Source organism: Lycorma delicatula, chromosome 8, assembly GCF_047948215.1.
Source record: "Lycorma delicatula isolate Av1 chromosome 8, ASM4794821v1, whole genome shotgun sequence".
NCBI lineage: Eukaryota > Metazoa > Arthropoda > Insecta > Hemiptera > Fulgoridae > Lycorma > Lycorma delicatula.
This window is the reverse complement of record NC_134462.1, coordinates 131,525,730-131,549,030: the sequence shown is the minus strand read 5'-3', so window position 1 is coordinate 131,549,030 and position 23,301 is coordinate 131,525,730. Positions and strand designations below refer to the sequence as shown.

The 23,301-nt window shown below is 30.4% G+C and overlaps 1 protein-coding gene across 2 annotated transcripts in view; it reads right to left on the bottom strand.

Moving 5' to 3' along the window:
• Wdr24 (WD repeat domain 24) overlaps window positions 1-23,301 on the bottom strand; it is a 60,270-nt gene that overhangs the window by 18,546 nt on the left and 18,423 nt on the right. For both annotated transcript variants that reach the window (XM_075372667.1, XM_075372668.1), the window contains exons 6-8: window positions 14,749-14,906; window positions 8,579-8,765; window positions 3,123-3,588 (exon numbers count right to left, since the gene is read on the bottom strand). In XM_075372667.1, the coding sequence (XP_075228782.1) occupies window positions 3,123-3,588; window positions 8,579-8,765; window positions 14,749-14,906 (811 nt within the window). The remainder of the gene's footprint in view (window positions 1-3,122; window positions 3,589-8,578; window positions 8,766-14,748; window positions 14,907-23,301) is intronic.

Here is a 23,301-nt window from a genome sequence, read left to right as displayed (position 1 = left end):
CTATGAAAAATGTGTTGAAGATGAAGAAAACTATGTAGAAAAGCAGTAAATAATTGTAGTTTTTAAGCATAAATAGTAAAGTTTATTCATATTTTTCAGTTTTGTGTTTGTTTCAAAATGGACCTTTCTTTCAAAACATGACTAATACATTCACATCCTTATTTGTAACTCAAAACATCTTAACTTCAGTTTAAAAAGAATTATTTTAATAATGCTAATAAAAAAATTCCATGTACTAAATAGAATGAAAATGTTACACATATGGCTGAATTAACCTGAATTTTTGTGGGATTGGCTTGCTGTGATATGCAACCATACATTTGGCTCAGTGAATAATGCAATTTGTGATAGCTTCACTCTCATTTCTCTTACTAAATCTGACCTAGATGCTTGTTATATTTGAGATCAGCTGTTTCATTTTCAGGAGAGTCTTGTGATTCATCTCAGATTGTCTACAACCATAATAGTTAATGCGCTACACAAACAATATCTTTTTATATTCTGAATATGTATTTGTTTATTTTGCAAAATACCTTTTGTATTCATAATAATGCCCTCTGAGATAATGCATGTGTTGTGAAACCGACAGTTTATAGTCATGCCTAAAATCTATATTAAATTTAATGTATTTTTTTATTTACTTTCAATAATTAAGCTTTAAAGAAAATCTAGAGGTTCAATAATTGGTAAAATCTTATATAACTTCTTACTCATTTATTTTTGAACACTGCCATGCAGAATTAAATTATTGCAAACTGCATGCACGAGTCTATAAGCAAATAAAAGAACATTCTCATGTATTTCACTGAGCAGTTTTTCATTTTGTAATTAATTACAAAATAATAATAATAAAAAAAATAAAATTAACTGTTAGTCTTCATCACCTACATGAAAGACTAATAATAAATTAACCTAAAGTGTTTTGTTTTACTTCTTTCTGTTGTTTCCCCATTTTTTAAGAGCTGTTTTAAGTTGAGCCTTGAATGATAGTCCTTCTGTAAAGATTATGTATACATGAATCTTCTTTGAAGATTACAGTATAGGTATACTGTAAATACCTATGATATAAAACATTTTAAGTGGGTGTACTACACAATAAGCATTACTAATATTGAATCATAATAAAAAAAAAAAAAAAAAAAAAAAAACACTTAATCCACCTTTTTTTGTAAATTTATGCATTAAATTTACAAATTGTAAAAAACATACAAATTATCCTTATAAGTAATATTTATTGCAGGTTTATACCACAAGATTCAAATAAAACTCATGATTTCCTTTCTATTTTAACGAAGGTGCTAACAAATGTTTAATTGGTTTTGATATGTAGAGTAACTGGAAGATTACAACATCAAGTGCTGAAAATGCCCTCTGTCTGTCTGAAGACACAGGTGAACATGTTCCATGTTCCTGGCCATTCAATGGAGTGTTGCCTGGTCAACCTAACTTATTTTGAGCGTAATGCCCGTTTCAAATAATCTGTTGTCCAAGGGCACATAGCATGTACTCTTGTCTTGTACAGAAAAAGATCTGGTTGAATAGGGCAATCTTCGTGGCCACAAATTCCTGGTGATGATGTAGTTGTAAATAAAACTTTCAAAGTCGTGGCTTCCCATGATATATGGCATGTGTCCCTGTTCTGTTGAAAACGGCCATGTCAAGTAACATCATTGGAAAGGTTATGTCTGATCTTTATGAATTTTTTTGTTAAAGCTGTTTCACCTACTTCTTGTTTTTTTCATAGCATTCTTTACTGAACAGTGTATGTAGTTTTGCCTACTGCACAGGGAAAAATACTTGAGAAACTATTGTGATGCTGAAACCAGTTTAGAAGGATACTGCTACGGGAAAAACTTAAGTGCCAAACTTGAGTCATTTTTGCATTTCAAAAGAGGGGAAATGTCAATTGATGACCAACCCCATTACAAAGATGTCAAAAAGATTAATGCAATTGTGGTTGAAGATCGACGACGTACCATTGAGGAAATCAAGAAGTTGTTTAAAGTAACTTGGAGCTCGGTTCAGAAAATTTTATCAGAAGATTAGGAGATGAGAAAGGCAAAGTTTTTGTCATGGCTCCTGACTGCTCAGCAAAAAGAGAGTCGCTTGGAATCATTCATTTTTTTATATGAGTGGGGTAGTGTATTCAGAATTTGTTCCACCAGGTCAGAGTGTTAACCAGGGTATCTACTTGGAGACTCTGAGAAGAATGGGCATCAATTTGCAAAAAAAAAGGGCCTAGTGGGGAAGTGTATTCACAATTCATTCCACCAGGTTAGTGATAACCAGGGTATTTACTTGGAAATTCTGAGAAGATTGGGTATCAATTTGCAGAAAAAAAAGCCTGATTTGTGGCAGACTGGCAACTAGGGATTTCACACCTTGACAATGCATCTGCTCACACAGCTCTCTTCACCTGATTCAGCTCAGTGCAATTTTTTTTGTTCCTGCAAATGAAGAGGTACCTGAAAGGAAACTTTTGATAACTAAATTCTGAAATAGTAAGTAATACGTTTGGTACACTACTTACAAACCTATAAAATTTTAAGGATAATTTTCAAATTTAGGTCATCTGCAAAATTTCATGCAATAATTAAGGAGTTGAATTTATGTTATTTTATTTCCAATATTAGGAATGCCTTATTGTTCACAATTTATTAAAATGTTATCATACATAGCGTATGTAACAAAGTCTACTACAAATATCTATTACACAGATAAAACGTTTCAATGAAGTCTGAAGTAAATTTTGGAGCGTATCAGGTGTTACAACTGATCGAACTTACCTCTAAAATCTGTGCATATCAAGTCACACAATTCTGAATGATCATATTTACATCAATTAAACAGATAAAAGTATTAAACTTATACAAGATTGATGTTAAATAAAACAAAATATTCTTATAAATATATGCAGATTAATTATCATTTATCTTGTTCATATTTACACCAAAGATGATTTGCATAGCAATTATATAATAAAACCTTAAATGATTTCAGTTTGTTAGTGTAAGATAATTCAAATTAAAAAACATGTTTAACAACTTAACAGGATTTAGACCTAAAGTAAAAATTAATAAAAAATGTCATTCCTGATAAAAGATCGAACAAGACTAACTTACCATCTGACGGTTCAGGTGAATCACTATTAGGAAATTGTTCGGGAGGAGGTGAACTATCCTGTATTTCATGTCTAATAGGAAATGCTTCAACAGGTAAAGTCCAATCATGTGTTATAATATCAACACAAAGACCTACACTGTTACCACGTTCGAAATCCATACTTAATGGATCCATTTCACCATCACCAAAGAAAAAATCACCAAGAGAATCTGATCCAGGTTTTAGATCTTCAATTCTAAGTTGGCGTTTTGATTTCCGTTTGCCTTCTTCATTATCTCCTTCTCCTCCATCATCATCACCACCGCTTCCAGCACCTTGTCCATCGCCAGTTTTAGCCTTATCACCTTCTCCATCTTTTCCTCCACCAGGCCCTCCCCCCTGCTCTTCTCTTAATGGTGTTTGATGACCAAAATCTCCAACTCTTGGTGTATAGAGGGCTTTGATCATGCTCCAAACAAGGCTAACCTTAAAATTAAATTACAAATGTAAATTTTTTTATATTTCTTTTATATTAAAAAAGTACTTCTAAAAATTTTGAATATGATAAAAGTAGACCTAAAATACATAACCCCATTACCAATAATAAGCTGTTCTGTGAAGCTGCAGAAACCTGTTTAAGTTCAGGTTACACTCTAACAAGATATTAATGTTCACTTTACCAATAAACTTTAATTATAGGGGATACAACAAACTAAATTTACAATAATGTGAAAAAATCTTATTAACTTCCTATCAATTGTTACACTGCATTTGCATTTAGACTGCATTGGTTGAATCCAGGTTAAATCATAGAATTAAATGTTGAGGATGGAGCATACTGCCACAGTATTAAACTGGTCAAAATATCTTATACAAGCTGTACGCAAAATGCCAGTTAAAACCCTTATGTTTATTTTTTAAGTAAGTTAATGGGCTTCCATTGAAGCTTTTATATGTTGCCTTGTACCCTTTTTATCTTTGGAGTGGTAAAGAATTAATACTCAAATTCAACGGGCACAAGAAATAAGAGAAACTTTGTGTCCCCTAAACCTAGGAGATAGTATTTTAAATTCTACTTTAACATAGCACCAAATATTTTTATCAGCTTATAAAGCTGTGCGAAAAATGTTCATAAAACTGTTGAAAATCATTTATTTCAATATTAGAGTGAGGAGAGTTTATTTTGATCAGCATTTAAAATTAATAACATATTATGTGTCTAAATAGGAAACAACACATCTGACTTTACTTTGAAATAAAGATGTCTTCTTTTGCAGTTATTGTTATGTTTAATTATTTATTAATAGTAGAATAATAAAGCAATGTATTAGCAGCTTCTGATGGAAATTTTATCTCTTGAAACGAACAAGTAAAGTGATAAACATCAGTTTACGAGCAAATTGGTTTTATTTGCTATAAATTTTATGGCTCTGTACTACCGCCATTGACTATTTCTTTAATAATTATTTTTTCAAAGTAATATCCCTGTTGAAGGTAATCGCAAAAACCGGATTTTTCACAAGAGATAGTTTTCCAAAATGTATTTTGTTCACTCCTTTTTTTATAAACTGTATTTGCTGTTTATGTGTAATATTTATATGTATAGTTAGATTAATTACATTTAGTATATTCATCAATATGTTAATTATATTACTGAACACAATAATTATGTATATCAACAGACATTGGAAAATAAATATTATTATTGTTATTAACAGCTGAGAATGAGCCAGATCATTAGATAAACTATAATTAAACCTGTAATTTGTTATGAAACAGTATGTCCTTAGAAAATGTTACGGCTTAATACAGTGTAATTATTTAATTTAAAAGAATAAGAAGTATCAATAGTTTTTGTTCTTTAATTATTAACAGCTTAATAACATCATTCTAAAACCAAGTGGAAAGCAGCCAAACTGTACACTGACAACATAAAACTACTAAAATTTATCTGCAAAAAATAAATTTATCATTACTTAACCAAAACTGAATTTATCAGTAACAAAAATATTTACTTGAATTTTATCAAATTTGTTATTTTAAAAAGTAAAAACCGATTTTAAAAAACTACACTACAACAGAACAATTTTATTTATTCAATTATACAGTATTTATGGTTTGCATTAATTTATTTGAGGAATACTTTTAATTAACAAAACAAAAGAAAATATTTAATTGCAATATTTCCATACTAAAAGTTTTCATAATTACTATTTACATCCAATACAAAATTGAAGGTAAAATAAATAAAGCTAAAGAATAAATAAATAACACAAATTAAGAAAAGATCTCAATGTAGTTAGATAAATAAGTGCAAAGTAAGACTTAAAACTTAAAACAGATTTCTTAAGACTTGCAATCAGGAGTGAAATCATTGCATTTAAGCTAATACCTTTAATATCACTAATTGCTACAAACATTGCTTTCCAAACAACATAGCAACATAAGAGAATAAAAGCAGATCATTACTAAATGATGCATCTAATATAAAGTTTTATGTTAGCAGAAAGAAAAAATGAATCCCTTCTCAACAATTTATCATGTTTTTGTACAGTCAGCTAATAAATCTATAGATTTTACAATATTGCAACTGAACTTGTGATTATATTACTAATCCTATAATAATGCAACTTTAAGCCCATTGTCCTTTAAAGAATAACTGAGAAATGTGAAACTTGTTTCAGTGTATTTTAAATAGACTATTATCCCACTTTAGCAATTAGACAAATGACTCCTAGGCCAACAGGTTTCTAGCTGGGATTGCAAGCTGAGTGAGTTTTTAAAAACACAATCTAACATTTTCTTTCCCTTCTAATGATCCTTCAAATCAACGATTTCTTTTTTCATGCATTATTTTGATTCTATTTTGAAAATGTAAATGTAATTAAACACATAAAATATTTTATTCACAAATTCATATTCATAATAGAATTTTTAATAAACATCATATTTCAAAACCCTTCACACTTTTTTAGTAAAACTCAAAACTATTACTACTTATTTGTTATTTCTTTAAAACAAGTTTATTTTCTACATTAGCCTACTGAATAGATGCTACAGATACTCTAAGTAACAATGACAAATGTAGGTTAACAATTGACTTGTAATGGTAACTTAATTAATGCATAAAATTGCAATAAAATGACGAAGTTCTTATTCAGAAGATTTGGCCAACATGAAATGACTAATTTTTTAATGATTCTTTGCTTTAAATTGTGAATTTCCAAAACTGGCATTTAATCAGTCAAAAAACACTTCCTTACTGAACTCTGGAATTAGTCTATAGAATTCATAATCAATCAGTTCTTACATATAAATAGTTCTGCATCCAAACTATTCTTTTTGTTTTCTAATTAAGTTTATTTTCTGATCTATTTCTTCTTTAAATTATGACTATGGTTCTAATTCTAATGACAGTCTTCTGCATTACACATCTAACAGTAGGTATTTTAATTAAAAAAAAAAAATTAAGATTAAGAAGTATCTATATATAAAAAGTATTTCATGAAGAAACTAGCATGATAAGACTAGCTTCCAACCTGCAGATTTATTTAGTCAAACCTCACTCACCCATTCCTCACCCATCAAATATATTTCACATTCCACATTCATAAGCTTTCATTTCTTGCTTCAACGAACAACAGACCTTACTTATAGTAAAACAGCAATTATCATAACTTCCTTTATATCAGGATAGCTGTGGATTCACATACACTTACCGATACAAGACTTAAAGAGTTTTTGTAAACTAAAAGAACTACACCTAACATTAAATGAAAAACATTTACCATATTTTTCAGTGTATAAGATGCACTTTTTTTACCTTAAAAATTCATCTAAAAAATGGAGTGTGTCTTATATAATGAAAGTAAAGATTGTTTTCCATTTTATGTTCAAAGATCTTTATAACTGGTGAATGACATGACCGATTTGATACGTGACCATCACATGACTTCTAGCACGTCATTGGCTCAAAACAGAGAGTCCTAATTTAAGTTGCATAATCTCTTATCCGAGTTATCAGTTACAGACATTTAACAGTATTGAGTTGACGTGTTGTGATAGTTTGTGTTAGTTTGATAGTTTTTAGTGAAGGAAAAAAGTAGGCAACATTCTTACACTTCAAGTTACAAATTGCAGGTTGTAAAATATGCGGAAGAACACAGAAATAGGAAAGTTGAAAGACATTTTGGACTTCCGCCTACAGAAAAAATGATTAGAACTTGGCATGGTCTGAAGATGTTGTTCAATTTGCAGAAAGAAAAGTGTGCAGAACGTGGTAAAGTTGCGAAATGGACAGAACTCGAGACTGAAGTTTTAAAATGGGTGCAAGAAAATCTGCAAAATGGCATTGCCATTTCAACAAAAACGATTATACATGCAATCCAAGTAGCCTGTAATCGTAACATAGAAGATTTTAAAGGTGGTGCGTCCTGGTGTTAGCATTTAATGAAACGTAGTGGACTTTGTATGTGTACAAAAACAAAAATCAGTCAAAAAATACCAAAAGAATATGAAGATAAAATCATTTCCTTTCATAAATATGTGATTCAACAACAAAAAAATTACAATTTTGAAATAGGGTAGATAGCCAATATGGATGAAACACCCCTAACTTTAATGTACCCTTAAATAGAACTGTAGCTGAGAAAGATGAGAAAAGCATTACAATCAAAACCAGTGGACATGAAAAAACACACTGCAATGTAGTTCTTGCATGCTGTGCTGATGGTACAAAGCTGCCACTAATGATAATTTTTGAGCGGAAGACACTGCCTAAACAAAAAATACCAACAGGAGTGATTGTACGTCTTCCTGAAAAAGGTTGGATGGATGAAAGTGTGGATAGACAAAGTATGGAAAAGAAGGAACGGTCCACTGCTAAAGAAGAAAGCTCTTCTTGTATTTGATCAGTTCCAGGCTCATCCGAAGGAAACAATCAAACAAAAATTCTAAGAGTGCAATACTGAACTGGTTGTCATACAAGGAGGACTCGCATCACAACTACAATCACTTGATGTATCACTAAATAAGCCCTTAAAGTCTTTATGAAGGAAGAGTGAAACAAGTGAATGTTGGTGTACATCAACTAACACCAAAGGGTGCCCTGAAACAGCCATCAATCTCTCAAGTGTGCGAGTGGGTTAAGACGTATTTGTCAAAAGTGAATGAACAAACTATTGTTAAATCTTTCTTGAAATGTGGAATTAGCAACGCCCTTGATGAAAGTGAAGATCATTTCTTGTATGAAGTGGATGATGATGATGATGAAGAACAAGAGAATGAAGACATTGATGAGAGAGAAGATTCAGATGACCGTGACATGGGTTTTGCAAGTTTCTGAAAAGTCAGTTTTCTATTTAAAATTACCTATATTTAATCAATTTTTTTAATTCATACCTTAAATTTTAGGTTTTTTCTTATACACCGAAAATTACAGTAATTTATTAAAATCATAGAACAAAAAAGATCTTACAGTGATACGCCCAAATTCTTTAGCTACAGCAGCATTGTGATCACACAGATCAGCTAAAGGTCGTCCACTTAACATGTAACGAGTAGCACATCCTAGAAACCAGTCTGTTTCATAATTTACTTTCTTATTATACCAATGCATACTACTAGATGATTGAACAAATTCATCACTTGAATTTGTTGCACGTCTGAAAAAATTAATTATGTTTATAACACTCCAAATTTGGTAATTTAAACATTTAATAAAATAAGAATCAAAATCATAATTTATAATAAATTTTTGTTATAAAAAGTCTTTTTTTATTCTTACACTTATGTTGAATTAAAAAAAAATATATATATATATATATATATATATATATATATATATATATATATATATATTATTTATGTAGAAAGTTTGTAGCATATATTAAAAAGCCCATGAAATTATTAAAAAAAAAAAAAAAAAAATCAAACATGCAAATTTTCATAAATATAATTTTTAGGAGTTTAAAACTTACAGAAATGAACTCATTTTAATCTTATAATGAAATGTAATGTGCATGACCGAAGTAACTGGATATTTTAAGCAGAGATATAAATATTTATAAAAAGATAACAAATATATCTTATCTTTATAAGAATGTTTACATGCAACACATTTTAAACTAATTTTCAACAATAGCAGTAGCTATTAGTATATCTAGTAAGTGGCATGAAACCACATTTCAGAATTATTCTAAAGACCTTTTAAATTTCAGCATATTCACAAGTATTTCAACAAAGAAAACATGAGTTAAGAAAAAAAAATCATGGAGATAATGTCAAATCTATCTAATATAATGCTTCAGATTCTGCTCACCACTATATATGCAGATGCATAATTCTATTTTAGATGCACATTTATCCTTTTCCTTTTTTCATTAGCTGTTGTTCATGCAGCAAAAATGTTCATCACACAAATGCTTTCTAAGAACACCCTCAGATTTTAAATGTCCTTAATTTCATCATTTCATTAAATGTTTTACTTTTTCCACATTTGATGCAATGTCTTTTTTTTTATTCAGTATATTTTACCAATCACTATATGATCTTAACTGATAAGGTAAGTAAATTATATTGCAATCATATATACCTAAATGGTTCTAGTTATTAGATTCTCCAGACCTTTCATTTTCTGTCCAATTGTAAAATAACTCAATTATCTCTTGCTATCAAATCAAAGAAACCTATAGAATGCAACAGACATACCAGAATGCTAACAGACATACATTAAGCTATTATAATATTACTACATTCAACCTCAATTTGAACTTATAGATATGTTAATACAGTACTGTATTAACACATATAAATAGCATGTTAAAGGAAATTTTAATATTATAACGTTTTAAATTTCATTTTTTTTTTTTATTGACAACAAATATTTTTTCTATAAATTTAAAAGTATCATGTTATCTATCTATTGTGTAAGTGTAAAAAAGTAAAATTAAAAAAAAAACATTACTGAAGATGGGCTTATGCCCAAAAGCACTAATGAAAAAAAAATAAGGTAAGAATGTTCTTAAATTCTGTACTTTGTGGAGTGGCTGAATAAGTTTTATACTATATAATCAGCTAGATTTTATATGCAGAGGAGATATGGATATATGTATACATTTTTTTTTCTAAAATCAATTCTTTTAAGAATCATATTCCTCTACTAGTAAATAAATTTAAAGATATTGATCAGCCTAAGTAAAAAAACAATAAATAACGTAGAATGACATTTACCTTATTTTATCATATATTCAAAAACTTTTTCACGAATTTCTCACATCCTCAGTTGAAACCCATTTTTTTTTAAATTGTTCATGTCAATTTATATATATATTACACATAATTTTTTTTCTTTTTTTATAAAATACAATAAAAACTTTATTAAATTTTTTTTTAAATATAAATTATAAAAATCAAAAATTTTAAATTAAAGATTGAAATTAAAATTAAATATTTTTTAACATTTAAAATCAAATATTAAAAGTAAAAAATTACATATATAGAAATATGACATCAATTGATAAAAATATTAAAATTAAAAATTAATTAAATAATAAATAAATAAGTTAAAATAGAATAAATAAACATGTGGTTTGGCTAGCCGCCAATGTTACATTACTGTACATATTTGAAATAGATTGAATTATACAATAACAATGTCTGAAAAAGTGCTGCCACCTACTGCAGCTTTTATAATCATGCCATCCTCACACTCTGAAGGTTGATTAATTAAATCTACTTTTATTTTTATATATATAAAATCTTTCTAAAAATGTCTAAAACCCTATTATCTCCATTTATATTATATTTTTTGATTTCTAATATTTCAAAATCTGTTTGAATATCATATATTGAATGTTTATTATTAATAACATGATCAAAAACATTAGAGAAACCCAGTTTTTGATTTTTATAACTAAAATGTTCAGAAAATCTAGTTTTTGAAAGAGCTAGTAGATTTTCCTATATAAATATGGTCAAAATCATTATATTTTATTGTATAAATTCCACCCAAATTGTATAAACCAGGTGAAACAATATGTTTACTGTTTTTTAGATGTTTTATTTTATTTGTCTGGTATGCAGGCTATTTTTATCATAAACCTCTGTTATATTTTCAACAATGCTATCAGTATATACATATTTTAAATATAAAATGTCAATTTTTTGTGTGTCATTTATTGGTATTAAACATTGTATTATTGTTAACTTTTGATTAGTAGATAACATTGATTAGTTTTTTGTATACATTATCAACTATAAAGATTCACTACAACCATTATATATAGCAATTTGTTATAAAATATCTATTTATTTGTTTAATTTATTTTTATTTCTATTTTCATTACATTCTGTATAATCAATTGCTCTATTACATGATCTATTAACACGGTTAACAAACCTTAAAAAACTAATACCAACAGTAGAATTTCACAGGATCCCACATCATCCTGAAATAATATAAAAAAATAACAAAAACAAGAGAGATAAAAACTTGAAAATTTAGAAAACATAAACCTTAAAAACCACAAAATTTGTTAATGACACAATTTTACTGCCGTACTGGAATAATGTAAATTTAAAACATCACACAACTACGTTCGTAAGCAGTTGCCAACTGCTACAACCATGTCTTTAATAACACCATATTCAAAAACAACCTGTTGGTTAATCTTTTCATACTTTTGTTTAAATTTATAAATATAATATTTTTCAAGTAAACTTATTTTTTTTATTGTTATAAATTTCCAACATTTCTAAATTATTCTTATCAGTAATACTATGCTTGCAACGAATGGTCAACCATATTAGGTGTACATCTCTTTTTGTTTCTGTAAGCATTGTAATGTTCCATAAATCTTTTTTTAAAAGATCAGTTAGTTTATTATTACAAAGTTGTGTACGAAGAGTTAGAACCCATCACTGATACCATGCGTTAAGAGGAGACTAGGATTCTTTGGACATATCATGAGAATGCAAGATGCAAGACTTCTGAAACAGCTACTACAATACCATCTTGACTTGAAAAACATCAACACAGGATGCAGATGGATCAGAGAAATAAGAAAGGATCTGAAGGAAATTGGCCTTACACCAGAAGACACCAGAGATAAAATTAAATTAAACAAGAAAATCAAGAACAAATTACTCATTTTACACTCGCAAGAAAAATCTCACAACATGAACATTTTCAACATTAAAAAGGGCACAAAGATCAGACATATGAAAAAGTACTGGGAGGACCGCAAGGCCCAGTACAAACGGTCCGATTGAAGAGACTTGGATAATTTTTTTTTGTTTTTTCTCTGGGCGAAAAAAGCTTCGGCGTTATCATTGCTTGGACATAAACATTTGTAGCAAAAACCAAACAGACATCACATTTTACTTCTTAATCAGAACAATGAAATTTCCAACTGCTACACAGCAACTAGTATGAAGAGCCAACATACACTATAGTAAATCACATATTCGAGTATAAACAGACGACCTTAAGAAAAAACAACCCACCCGGTCTAAAATTTCCTTATTGTTGCCCAGGATTTTTTGAATGTTTCTAGGCAATTTATATTTAAGACATAAGGCCGCGTAACTTATGCAATCCACAAGGATGTGGCACACAGTCAAGTGGCAGTCGCATCATATGCATAGTGGAGCGTCTTTTCCTGACATCAAAATCCTATAAGTAACTCTCATATGTCCCAACCGCAATCGGCAAAGGACCACTTCCTCTCAGTAAACTTTTCTCCATGAGGAGTCCCATGACATCACAGTATCTTTGATAAACCGAACTTGGTTATTATTATCTGTAGCAGTCCAGTCATCTTGTCACTTTACACTAAAAGTGTGTTTTACACAATTAATAAATTCAGATGTAGTAATATAAACAATGAAGGATGGTTGATGACTACATGCACCTTTAGCAGTGGAATCTGCATATTCATTACCCAGAATTCCCACATAGCTAGCCACCAGAAACTCAGTTGTATATTGCAGTGGTTCAACTCAGCAATCGTATTATAGATCTTGGTAATGAGAGGATATTTAGAATACAAATCTAAAACTTGGAGAGCACTGCACAAGTCACTGCAAATAAGGATATGGCGGTAATGTGAGTTAACGATATTCAAAGCCTTCTTGATAGCATACAATTCAGCAGTAAATACAAATGTAATATTAGGTAGACCAAACAAATAGGTTCTGCCATTAACAAAAAATGCGCATCCAATGGTATTTTGTTTCAATCCACCTGTGCACACTATTGTGTCTGGGTTTGTCTTGGAGAGAATATGATAAAACATTTGCTGAAAGATGATAGGTGGTGTTGATTCAATATTGTATATCGTAAGGTCTATCATACAATTATAAGGTTGGTTCTTCACGGAGAATATGAACATGAATACGCTGGAAAAATAGAAGGTATGTCAACATTTATAGGTGTAACAAACGCTAGGTACAAACACCTATAGGTGCAGAATAATATGGATGGTAACTAGCAAGACAAAGAAAAGCAAGATGTATGGCATCTAACATCTTCAGCGTGGTATGAGGGACTGAAGGGTAAGCAACACAACCATAATCTAAATGGGAACAAACTAAAGAATAATAAAAACACAACATACATGACTGATCGACTCCCCAACTGGTGCTGTTAATTGTTTAGTGTGTTTGACCCATATAAGACGGCTATCAAAAAATAAACGTAAAAACTTAACATCAGAAGAAATAAAAGTCAGTGCTCCACTGAAAAATTTACAGAATGAAAGGGTCCCACAGGTGAGAAATGACTGTATATTTTGTTTTCTCAGGTGATAAGATGAAGCCGGTAATCTTGGACCAAGCTTCAAGTGAGATATAGTGTTCTGTGGTAGTTTCATTGCTGTGGCTGTTGAATGGAATGTAGTATATACAGCAAATCATCAACAAATAAAGAACATGAAATATGTAGCTACACACATTTAGTAATATTGATGGCTACAGCAAACAAGGTTAATACACTTTCTTGAGGTATTCCATTCTCCAAGGTGACGCTACCCAATAAAGAATCCTCAACATGAACACAGAAAGTTCTGTCATTTAAGAAATCCCTAATAAAAGCAAGCATACTGCCCCTGACTCCATTCTTTAAGGATGTTTAGAGTACCATGTCACCAGGCTACTTCATTTGCCTTCCAGATATCAAAGAAGTGATGAGGCGCTGGTGAAGTAGGAAAGCATTTTGAATAGCTGCCTCCAGTGACACTAAATGATCAATGGAAGATCTTCCTTAGCAGAAACCACACTGTTCTGGAGATAAAAGGCCAAGTCTCTCTAAGTATCATGTAAGCCTGTGATTCACTAATCTCTCCATCACGTCGCTTAAATGCTTGTCAAGGAGATAGGGAGGTAGCTTGATGGGGTATTCTTTGTCATTACCAGGTTTAAGTACTGGTATGACAATGACTTCTGACCAGATCAGCGGGAAGACTTGCGGGAAGACTTGTGTGGAGAATGAATCATTATAAACATATAATAGGTGTAAATACATAATTAGGAAGGTGTGAGAGCATACTGAACCAAATCCTGTGATCACTACACTAAAAGTTGTCACACACAGACTAATAGGGTGTTAATAATAAAATAATAATTTCAGTTCATGTTAACATAAAATACCTTGTGCTTCCTTGCGATTTAGTCGGTCTTGTTGAATTAAAGTTTGTTTTACAAGCATATGCAACATCTCCTTTGCTATTAAAAGCGACACCTTGCGGATTCGCTTTATTTGCAGGTCTTGTTGCATCTTTAAATACATGATGATAAAGAGTACCATCCTATAACAATTTGAAATGTAAAAATTTTTTTGAAAATAGATTTACAAAACGTGTTAATAGTTTTAACACAGAATTTTTATTACACTTTTAGTTATTTTATACAAAAAGTGGCTTTAAGAAATAAATTTTAAAGTACAGATTTAATCTTAAAAATCTACTAGGTTTCTAATTATTATAGACTGTATAACACTAAAAGACACTTAGAAATATGTTAGCATGCCAAGTACACATTGGATAATTTGTAAAATCACATTTTGTAAAAATCATGCTGTAAAAAAAAAAATATTTTTAATTCACGCAATTAATTAGCAAATTAAATCTCTTAGTTACTTTTAATGTAAAGTAGTAATTAACTAAAATTAAATTATTTTAATTCACAAATATAAAGTAAGTATAGAAATATATTTCCACAGTAATGTTCTATTATTTTATTAACAAGACAGGACAAATTATTATGAAAATAAATTAAAAAGATTTCATTTATTTTAAATAAAGATAAAACAACCAAAAGCAACTATTTACTATGAACTCTAAAACAATGCATTAAGTACAGATCCTTGATGAGTCGGTACTTTTATTAAACAGAGCATCATTAAAATTTAGGATAATAGTACAGAATATGTATAACCTTGGATTTTCTTACTCGTGCAGAAATACCTTAATTCAGTGATCAATAACATGTTAAACTGATCAATGATTGATTAACACCTTAATTCAATAATCAATAACACACTTAATCATTCTCAGGTAATATTTATTGAAAAACACTACCTACTCACTAACAAGAAATTTTAATTATATTATGAACATCCACTTTATTCTTCCTGCAGCTTGCACTATTCATTTACATTAAATAACTGTGCTACACACAGGTTTTTTTTTACTTTTTACCAATATCAGACAAAAACCCTCTAACAATAGAATAACATTTTTTATAAAATATAACATGCAGTAATCTAAAACCTAAAATAACCTATTTTATATTATATTTTTAATAATTGTTACATATCATCAAATTAACCCACTTCAGAAAATGTTATTTAATATGGTTGAAATTAATAATGAAAAAAAATTGTACTGTATTGTAAAACTTTAATAAGTTTAACATAAAAATATTATTTTTAATTGTTAAAGAAAAAACTGACTTTCAACCTAAGACAATAAGAAAAAAAAATTTGTTTAAGAATTATGTATTCATTTACTTAGTAAATGTACTTCTGTGGTAAAATTTTGACATCAGCTGCATAATATCACTGATGTCAAATACATTGCATTGCAGACTTTTTTTTTCTGCAGTGATCATAAAAGCACTTCATCACCTTATCTTCTGATGCAGATAAATCCAAAAGATTTTTTGTGTAGAACGGGATACGGTTATCGCCAAACCAGTCATGATTTATTCATGATGAAGATACAATTTAAAATGAATTACAATTACTAACAACACCCTAATAATAATAATAATAATACTGATTACTAAATTACTAATTCATAAGTGAAATACTGATGAAATTCCTAAAGAAGCATAAATTTTTATAACACAAAATGATTTAGTACAATTAAAAGTGAATGTTAATTTCACTTTTAATACATTTTAGACATTTTCTCATTAAAAATCATTTCTCATAAAAATTCTTACACTACTTGTTACTCAATGAGATATTGGTTGAAATTTCCAGTAGAATGTCAATGAAAATGTAATTTACAAAAGTTGTGATATTAACTTAAAAATATTTCAGGAGTAACACTACATAAAAAAATATTTCAGTGGCAATATTTCATATAGCACAGAATTAAGATATTTTATAAGAATGAAGTAAATCAAAGATGGGACGACATTTTATACAATAGCTAAATTTAGTTTTTCTTCTCAACAACTGGCAGAAGCTAATGTGTATGATACAATGATAATGACACTACGTTCAGATTGTACATAGTTTGCATGGAATATCAGGCTACATAAATTAAATTAAACAGTACTTAGTGGGGATTATTAGTATTTCCATCTTTCATCCAGAAAATTCTGAATCAGGTTCCAACCAGGCTTCATATTCTTCAAGACACGTAATTTATTATTCATAATTAAAAACAAGAGAATAAATAAAAACTGTAGGCAGAGTAAAAATTATACATTTGAGGGATATCTCAAAGTAAAGATCACTGGCAAATTTCTCTTCTTAAGATTGGTGAACCTGTGTCGTTCATGGCCATGCTAGTAATGTACACACTGCATTGTTGTTTGTTAAGTTGTCACGTTGGAGTATCTTTGATTACGTATGAGTTATTACATTATAAAATGAACAGGAAATTCGATGTTGCCGCTTATTGTGTAATATGTGGAGTCATAGTGGTTTTAATAAGCCATCAAAATGTTAAGCTGGCTAAAATTCACAGGCAATTGATTGTTGTGTACGGTGATAATGTAATGAATGAAACAAACATCTAGAAATGGTGAAAAAGGTTTAGAAATAACTATTTACTGAAGATTGTTGGAACGCATCGATGAAATCTGAAAAGATCGTTGCTCAACGATTTCCGACCTGGCCCTTCTTTTTCCTGATGTTTCAAGAGCTGTTATTGATTGCACTGTTCATGACCATTTAGGTTTCTGAAAGGTTTGTGCACGCTGGGTGCCACACGTCTTAACAGAACGTCACAAAAAATTTGAATGGGATCTGCTTTGGAATTTTTAATGCGCTACACAGATAAAGGTGATGAGTTCCTTAACTCAATTATTACTGGCGATGAAACATGGATTTCATGCCAAAGAGAATATGGCAGTCAAGTGAATGGCGTCATCCTCAATCACCAACCAGACCAACAAAGATCAAGCCACAACTATTTGGATCTAAACTGATGGCCACAATCTTTTGGGATCAGTTTGGCATATTGCTGATTGATTTCATGCCACATGACAACTATAAATGCAGAAGCCTACTGCGAAGGTCTATGTAAGTTACAGCGGGTCATTCAAATCGGTGATGTAGGCGGCTGACCAACAACGTCATGCTGCTGCATGATAAAACACATCCACACATGTTGCATGTCTGACACGTGATGTACTGTAAACATTTGGATGGGAAATTTACAATCATCTATCATATAGTCTGTACTTAGCTCCTTTCTAATTACCATTTGTTTGGGAAATTGAAAAAATTTTTGAGTGGTAAGCAATTCTCAGGCGACGATGAAGTGTTAATGCTGTTAATCAGTGACCAAATGAACTAGTGACAGAATACGATGAGGGTATATTGAAGCTGGTGTATCGCTACGATAAATGTCTTAATTCATGTGATGACTATAAAGAGAAGTAATATAAGGTACATAGTTTAAGAGAAATAAAAAATATTTATAAAGTTTTCAGAATAAATTTTTTTACAATGAAACTGTCTTTACTTTAGAGATAATCTATCATACATACATGTAACTTCATTAAACATGTTGTTAAGTGTATTCCAATAACCAGCAAAAAACACCATACACAAATCCAAATTAATAGAAAGCCTAATCTAATCTTAGCACCTTACATAATAAATACTGTGAAATGAAGTGAATAGGATTACTTTTCAAGTTTGATAATTTTTAACCAAATAGCTTGAAATAAATAATTATATAAAAATGCTACTTTTTGAGTCCATCTCTTATCTGCCAACTCACATATCGGTATATTTATCTTAATGACCATTAATTAGTTATTTTGTTTTTAGTGCTGCAATCCTGTTGGTCCGAGAGTTGGAATGAATAGATCACATGTAAGAAGCACGTAATTTTATCCCAGAAACCTACACCTTGGACCACTAGGCTCACCTTTTTACATTTTTTTATACAAAGTATCTAACTTAAAATGCTTAAAGGAATAAATTAAACAAGCTTAAAAAATACTGTGATTTTACACATGAAACATGTTTTGTTAAATCTAAAATAATAGATAATAAAGTAATTTTTAATTTGTTTATAAGTTTTTAATAGTAACTTATAGTCTTTGAATAAAAATATTGAAATGTAATTATTAAAAAATACAAAAAGAATAAAATTTGAAAGAGCATCTATAAACCATTCTAGGTGGGTCACAACAATGCTGAATCGATCCTGTCTTCTATGGATTTTGATTGGCACCACTACTAGTCTTTCATTTGCTGCTATTTATCATACTTATTACTAAAACTCACTACAACTTATCGCTAGGACTCAATTTCAGGAAATACAAAAAATACAAGCTTTTGCCAATGTGTTTTCACAAATATTTGTGAAAATCAGTACAATAAACCTCTGGTAACATCCGTCGTAAATCTCACAATTATAAAATTCAACTACATACGTAGGGAACTTATAAGCAAGCTGATATTCAGAAATTTGCTATTCATTGTGATGGAAAGTTGAGCAGGCAGCTTTACCAACAGTTTCAAGGGAACCTTCAGTTTCAATTTCATCTGTACCTTCATATTCATGGTCACTTTTCAGTTCTATAGTGGCACTTTTACCTGGTTCTACAATAATCCTCTTTTTTTTTTTATCTGAACCGATTTTGCTTCATCTGTCCCTCTTAATTCTTTTAGAAGTTGGATTAGAGTTTGAGGGTAAAAATACTGTTCTAATTCCATTTTCCTTATGTAGCCTAACAAAATTCACAGTAAGTGAGTAGAAAGGTTATCTATCCCCAATCAGAAGTTTATTCCAGTAAGTTTAGAAAAATAAGGAATTATTACTGCTGCGACCCAGTCATCAAAGCATTTGCTGTCAAACCAACATGACAAACTTCAATTGAAATGTATTTCTTTTGACACATTCTCTATCCATGTATTCTCCAGCAACATGATTAAAGTTGCTGATTTAGAACTGTTCATTACTCTTTCCAAGTATCTAAGCCCCTTTTTGCAATGACTTAGTGACAACCAGGGTTGTTGGCAAGCTTTCTTTCATCAAAGCTCACAATGTTAGTTTCTGGCACACCATTGATTTCTTTTTTTTTAAGTTTCCAAATATGCTTGAAGAATTCCATCAGAAACTGCAGAGAAAACTCCTTTTACATTTTGACACAGTCGTTTAATTTGTCTTTATGCCATTTCAAAAAACTGACAATAAATTGATAACCGGGCAAATTATTTTTAAAAGCCTTTATTATTTTTTCTTGCGCAGTCAAGAAACCTTTTGATAAAAAGTCGTAACATCGTATGATCAAAAGGATAACCCCAATCAGCACAAAGGATAATGCATGACACAATAAGCTCCTACTCTGCTGCTGTCAAGGAAGCTGCCCTCTCCCTTGGTTTTTTAAATCTTTGTTCTTGAAGTGGCAGTGCAGAATGCTATATGGTATGTTTAAATCTTTTGCAGCTTGTCTAATGCTCTTACTTTTCTTTATTGTTTGCAGAGCAGGTTTCAGATTCATTTGCAACCCTCTACTTGTAAGGATTGGAGCAAGGGTCAGTATTTTGTATGATCCTATTCACCCAAAATTTAATATGTTACCACAATAAATAACAAAATAATTTTTAAAAAAACCAAATAGTAATTGTTTTAAAAACTACCATATATGTATTTGTTATAACAAGAAAGTAGCAATATTAAGTACAAAGCTGGGTTAAAGTTCATGGAGTTGCAAAACTAAGTTTTGAGGTTATGTAATCAACTGATTACTATGACACTTGTTGAAAGCAGTGTTGTAATGTTCAGACTTTCAATTCTATTTTATTCAAGCCTGTATAAAATATCATTCATTCGTTTTTAAATTATTGATTTATCTTTATTAATTAGATATGAATTTTTAAAGATTTTCTCCATTTTTGATTCTATTCACTCCATTTTACAGAACTATTTGAATCTACTGATTCATCATCAGTTATTTAATACTATTTCAGGTAACCCAATATTTTTTTTCTAAATTAAAACTGATAGTTCTCATGATCAACTGAATTAAGATTGATTACAACTAAGGCAGATATCAAGACAGGTGTGTTTTATTTATATATGATCAGTTAATTTTACATATGTCACCATTACTAGATCTATTCTTTGATGTAATTTTAGCATATGATTTAAATATTTTTATAACACAATTAGTGGTCTAAAAATAAATTGAAAATGGATATAAGGATTCTTTTATAAAAAGCATAAATAAAAAGTACATTAAAAAGGATTCAAAACTAATTCTATTTGAAAAAATGTATTACATATCAAGATATGTTTGGAAAGTAAGGTTACAACATGTGCAGCTCAGAGGGAAATTTTTCATTTCAAAATTGGCACTCTTAGATGAAAGGTACGTCTAAGTGAAGAACCTAGGTTTAAGCGTAAGACTATGTGGGGGTCAGTAGCTTGATTGGTTGTGTAAGAATCATGTCTTAACGCGAACCCGGCCCTGAGCACACCAAGTAAGAAGTCCGAGCCCTTATCTTACATCTTGCTATCATTAAAAATGAAAAGCTCGCCAACCAACCAGGAAGTGATGTCATGTGAGTGTTTGTCAAGTAACAAAATGGTATAGGGAGTTTAAAGATGGAAGAACAAACATCCAAGATGAACAGAGGAGTAGAAGACCATCGATTGTGACAGATGAGTTTGCTAACAAACTCAAACAGTTGATTCACCAAGATCGCCATTTGACTGTGGACGAACCACATGAAATGTGTTCAGAAGTCTGTTGAGTTATGTTGTATGAAAGTTAACAAACCATTTGAATTTTCAAAAACTGTGCAGTGGGTATCAAAAAATTTAACATAATAATGTGCAAAACAAATTGAGTTCATTGGGCTTGTGAGTTTCTGGACTGTTATAAGCTAGAGGATGAAAAATCCCTTGACTCTATTGTGAGTAGGGATGAAACCTGAGTGGCTCACTACACACTAGAATCCAAAAGACAATATGTAGTGGCGGCATACTGGTTCCCTGTCAGCAAAAATATTCAAAACACAATAGTCTGCAAAAAATCATGGTGACATTTTTCTGGAATTGAAAGAGGATTTTGCTTATCAAACTTCATATCAATCCATAAATCCTGACAGATATCGCAAGACCCAACAAAAGCTTCATCGAGCACGCAAAAAGGTCGATCTCCTGAACAGTTAGTTGGAATATTCTGAACTATCATGCCCATAGTCCTGACCTAGTGACTTTTTCTTTTCACCCTTTTGAATGATCATATGTGCAGAAAATACTTTTCAATTGTCATGGGCAAAGGACATAATGGCAGAGATGTGTGACACAGGAATACGAAGTTGATACCCTGGCTGACCAAACGCTTGGGACTGAATGACAGGTACACAGAAAAATAGTGGTATACTTGTGTAAGAAGTCATATAAGTTTTATTAATAAATATGCTTTTTTTGATTTTTGTAAAATGTTGAAACCATAATTTCTGAAATAATCTTGTTTAATAAAAATGCTAATAAAAAAGATGACTGATGATTTCACTGTCTACAACAGTGAAAACTGTACACTTCTTTTGGACTAGTTGCTGATCATCTCTTTAAATATAAGTAAATGAAATATACACTTATAAATGAACAGATAAATTTTGAAAATGATGAATTGTTTAAATTGGCACCCCTGTCTAGATAGCTGGCTTTATTTTACTTCAGCTGATCATGACCACTATAAGTTTTAATTTACGAAAAAAGTATTCTATTATCTAAAATAGTATTTAAATAACTGATGATGAATTAGTGGATTCAAAAATTATTTATTATGTATACTGCTAAGATTAAACTTAGCTTGCTATTAGTTTGATGATGTAAGGTGGTTATTTTGGTAATTACAATACACTGAACAATATATTTAATAAAGTTGTGTATGTATTATTTTTACTCTACCTATATTCTTTTTTTATTGTTTATTATTTTTTTGTTTCTAATTATGAGGGTGAATCAAATTTATGGTAATTTTGCTTTTCTATGCAGCAAGCAGTTCCGAGCTGGATGGCAGTTAATGTTCAGTGTGTTACAGAGGGGAAACCAGCTTGGTTAGCTCCTCCGCTGTGTTATGTCATCAGTACACCTATGAGTGAGCTTCTGTGTCTGTTGCACAATGCACAATCATGAAGTGTTTTAAACTAATGAAGGCATTAAAGCAACAGAAATTTTAACTTGTTTAAAGGTACAGTTTGGGGACGCTACACTGTCCCAGAATCAAGTATATACATGGGCCAGACAATTCAAGGGCAAGCAAGAAAGTGTAGAAAACGAAAATCACGATCGACAACCAAGGTCAAGTATCACAGCTGACAACAACTGTGCTATTCAAGAGCTTATCGAAGGTGATCGCCAGTTCACAGTTGAAGCAATCATGTCTGGTGGGTATCAGCTATGGGAGTGCTCAATCCATTATCACTGATCACCTTGGCTTTAGAAAAATTAGTGCTCAGTGGGTTCTGAAGTTGTTGACTGAAAATCAAACAGG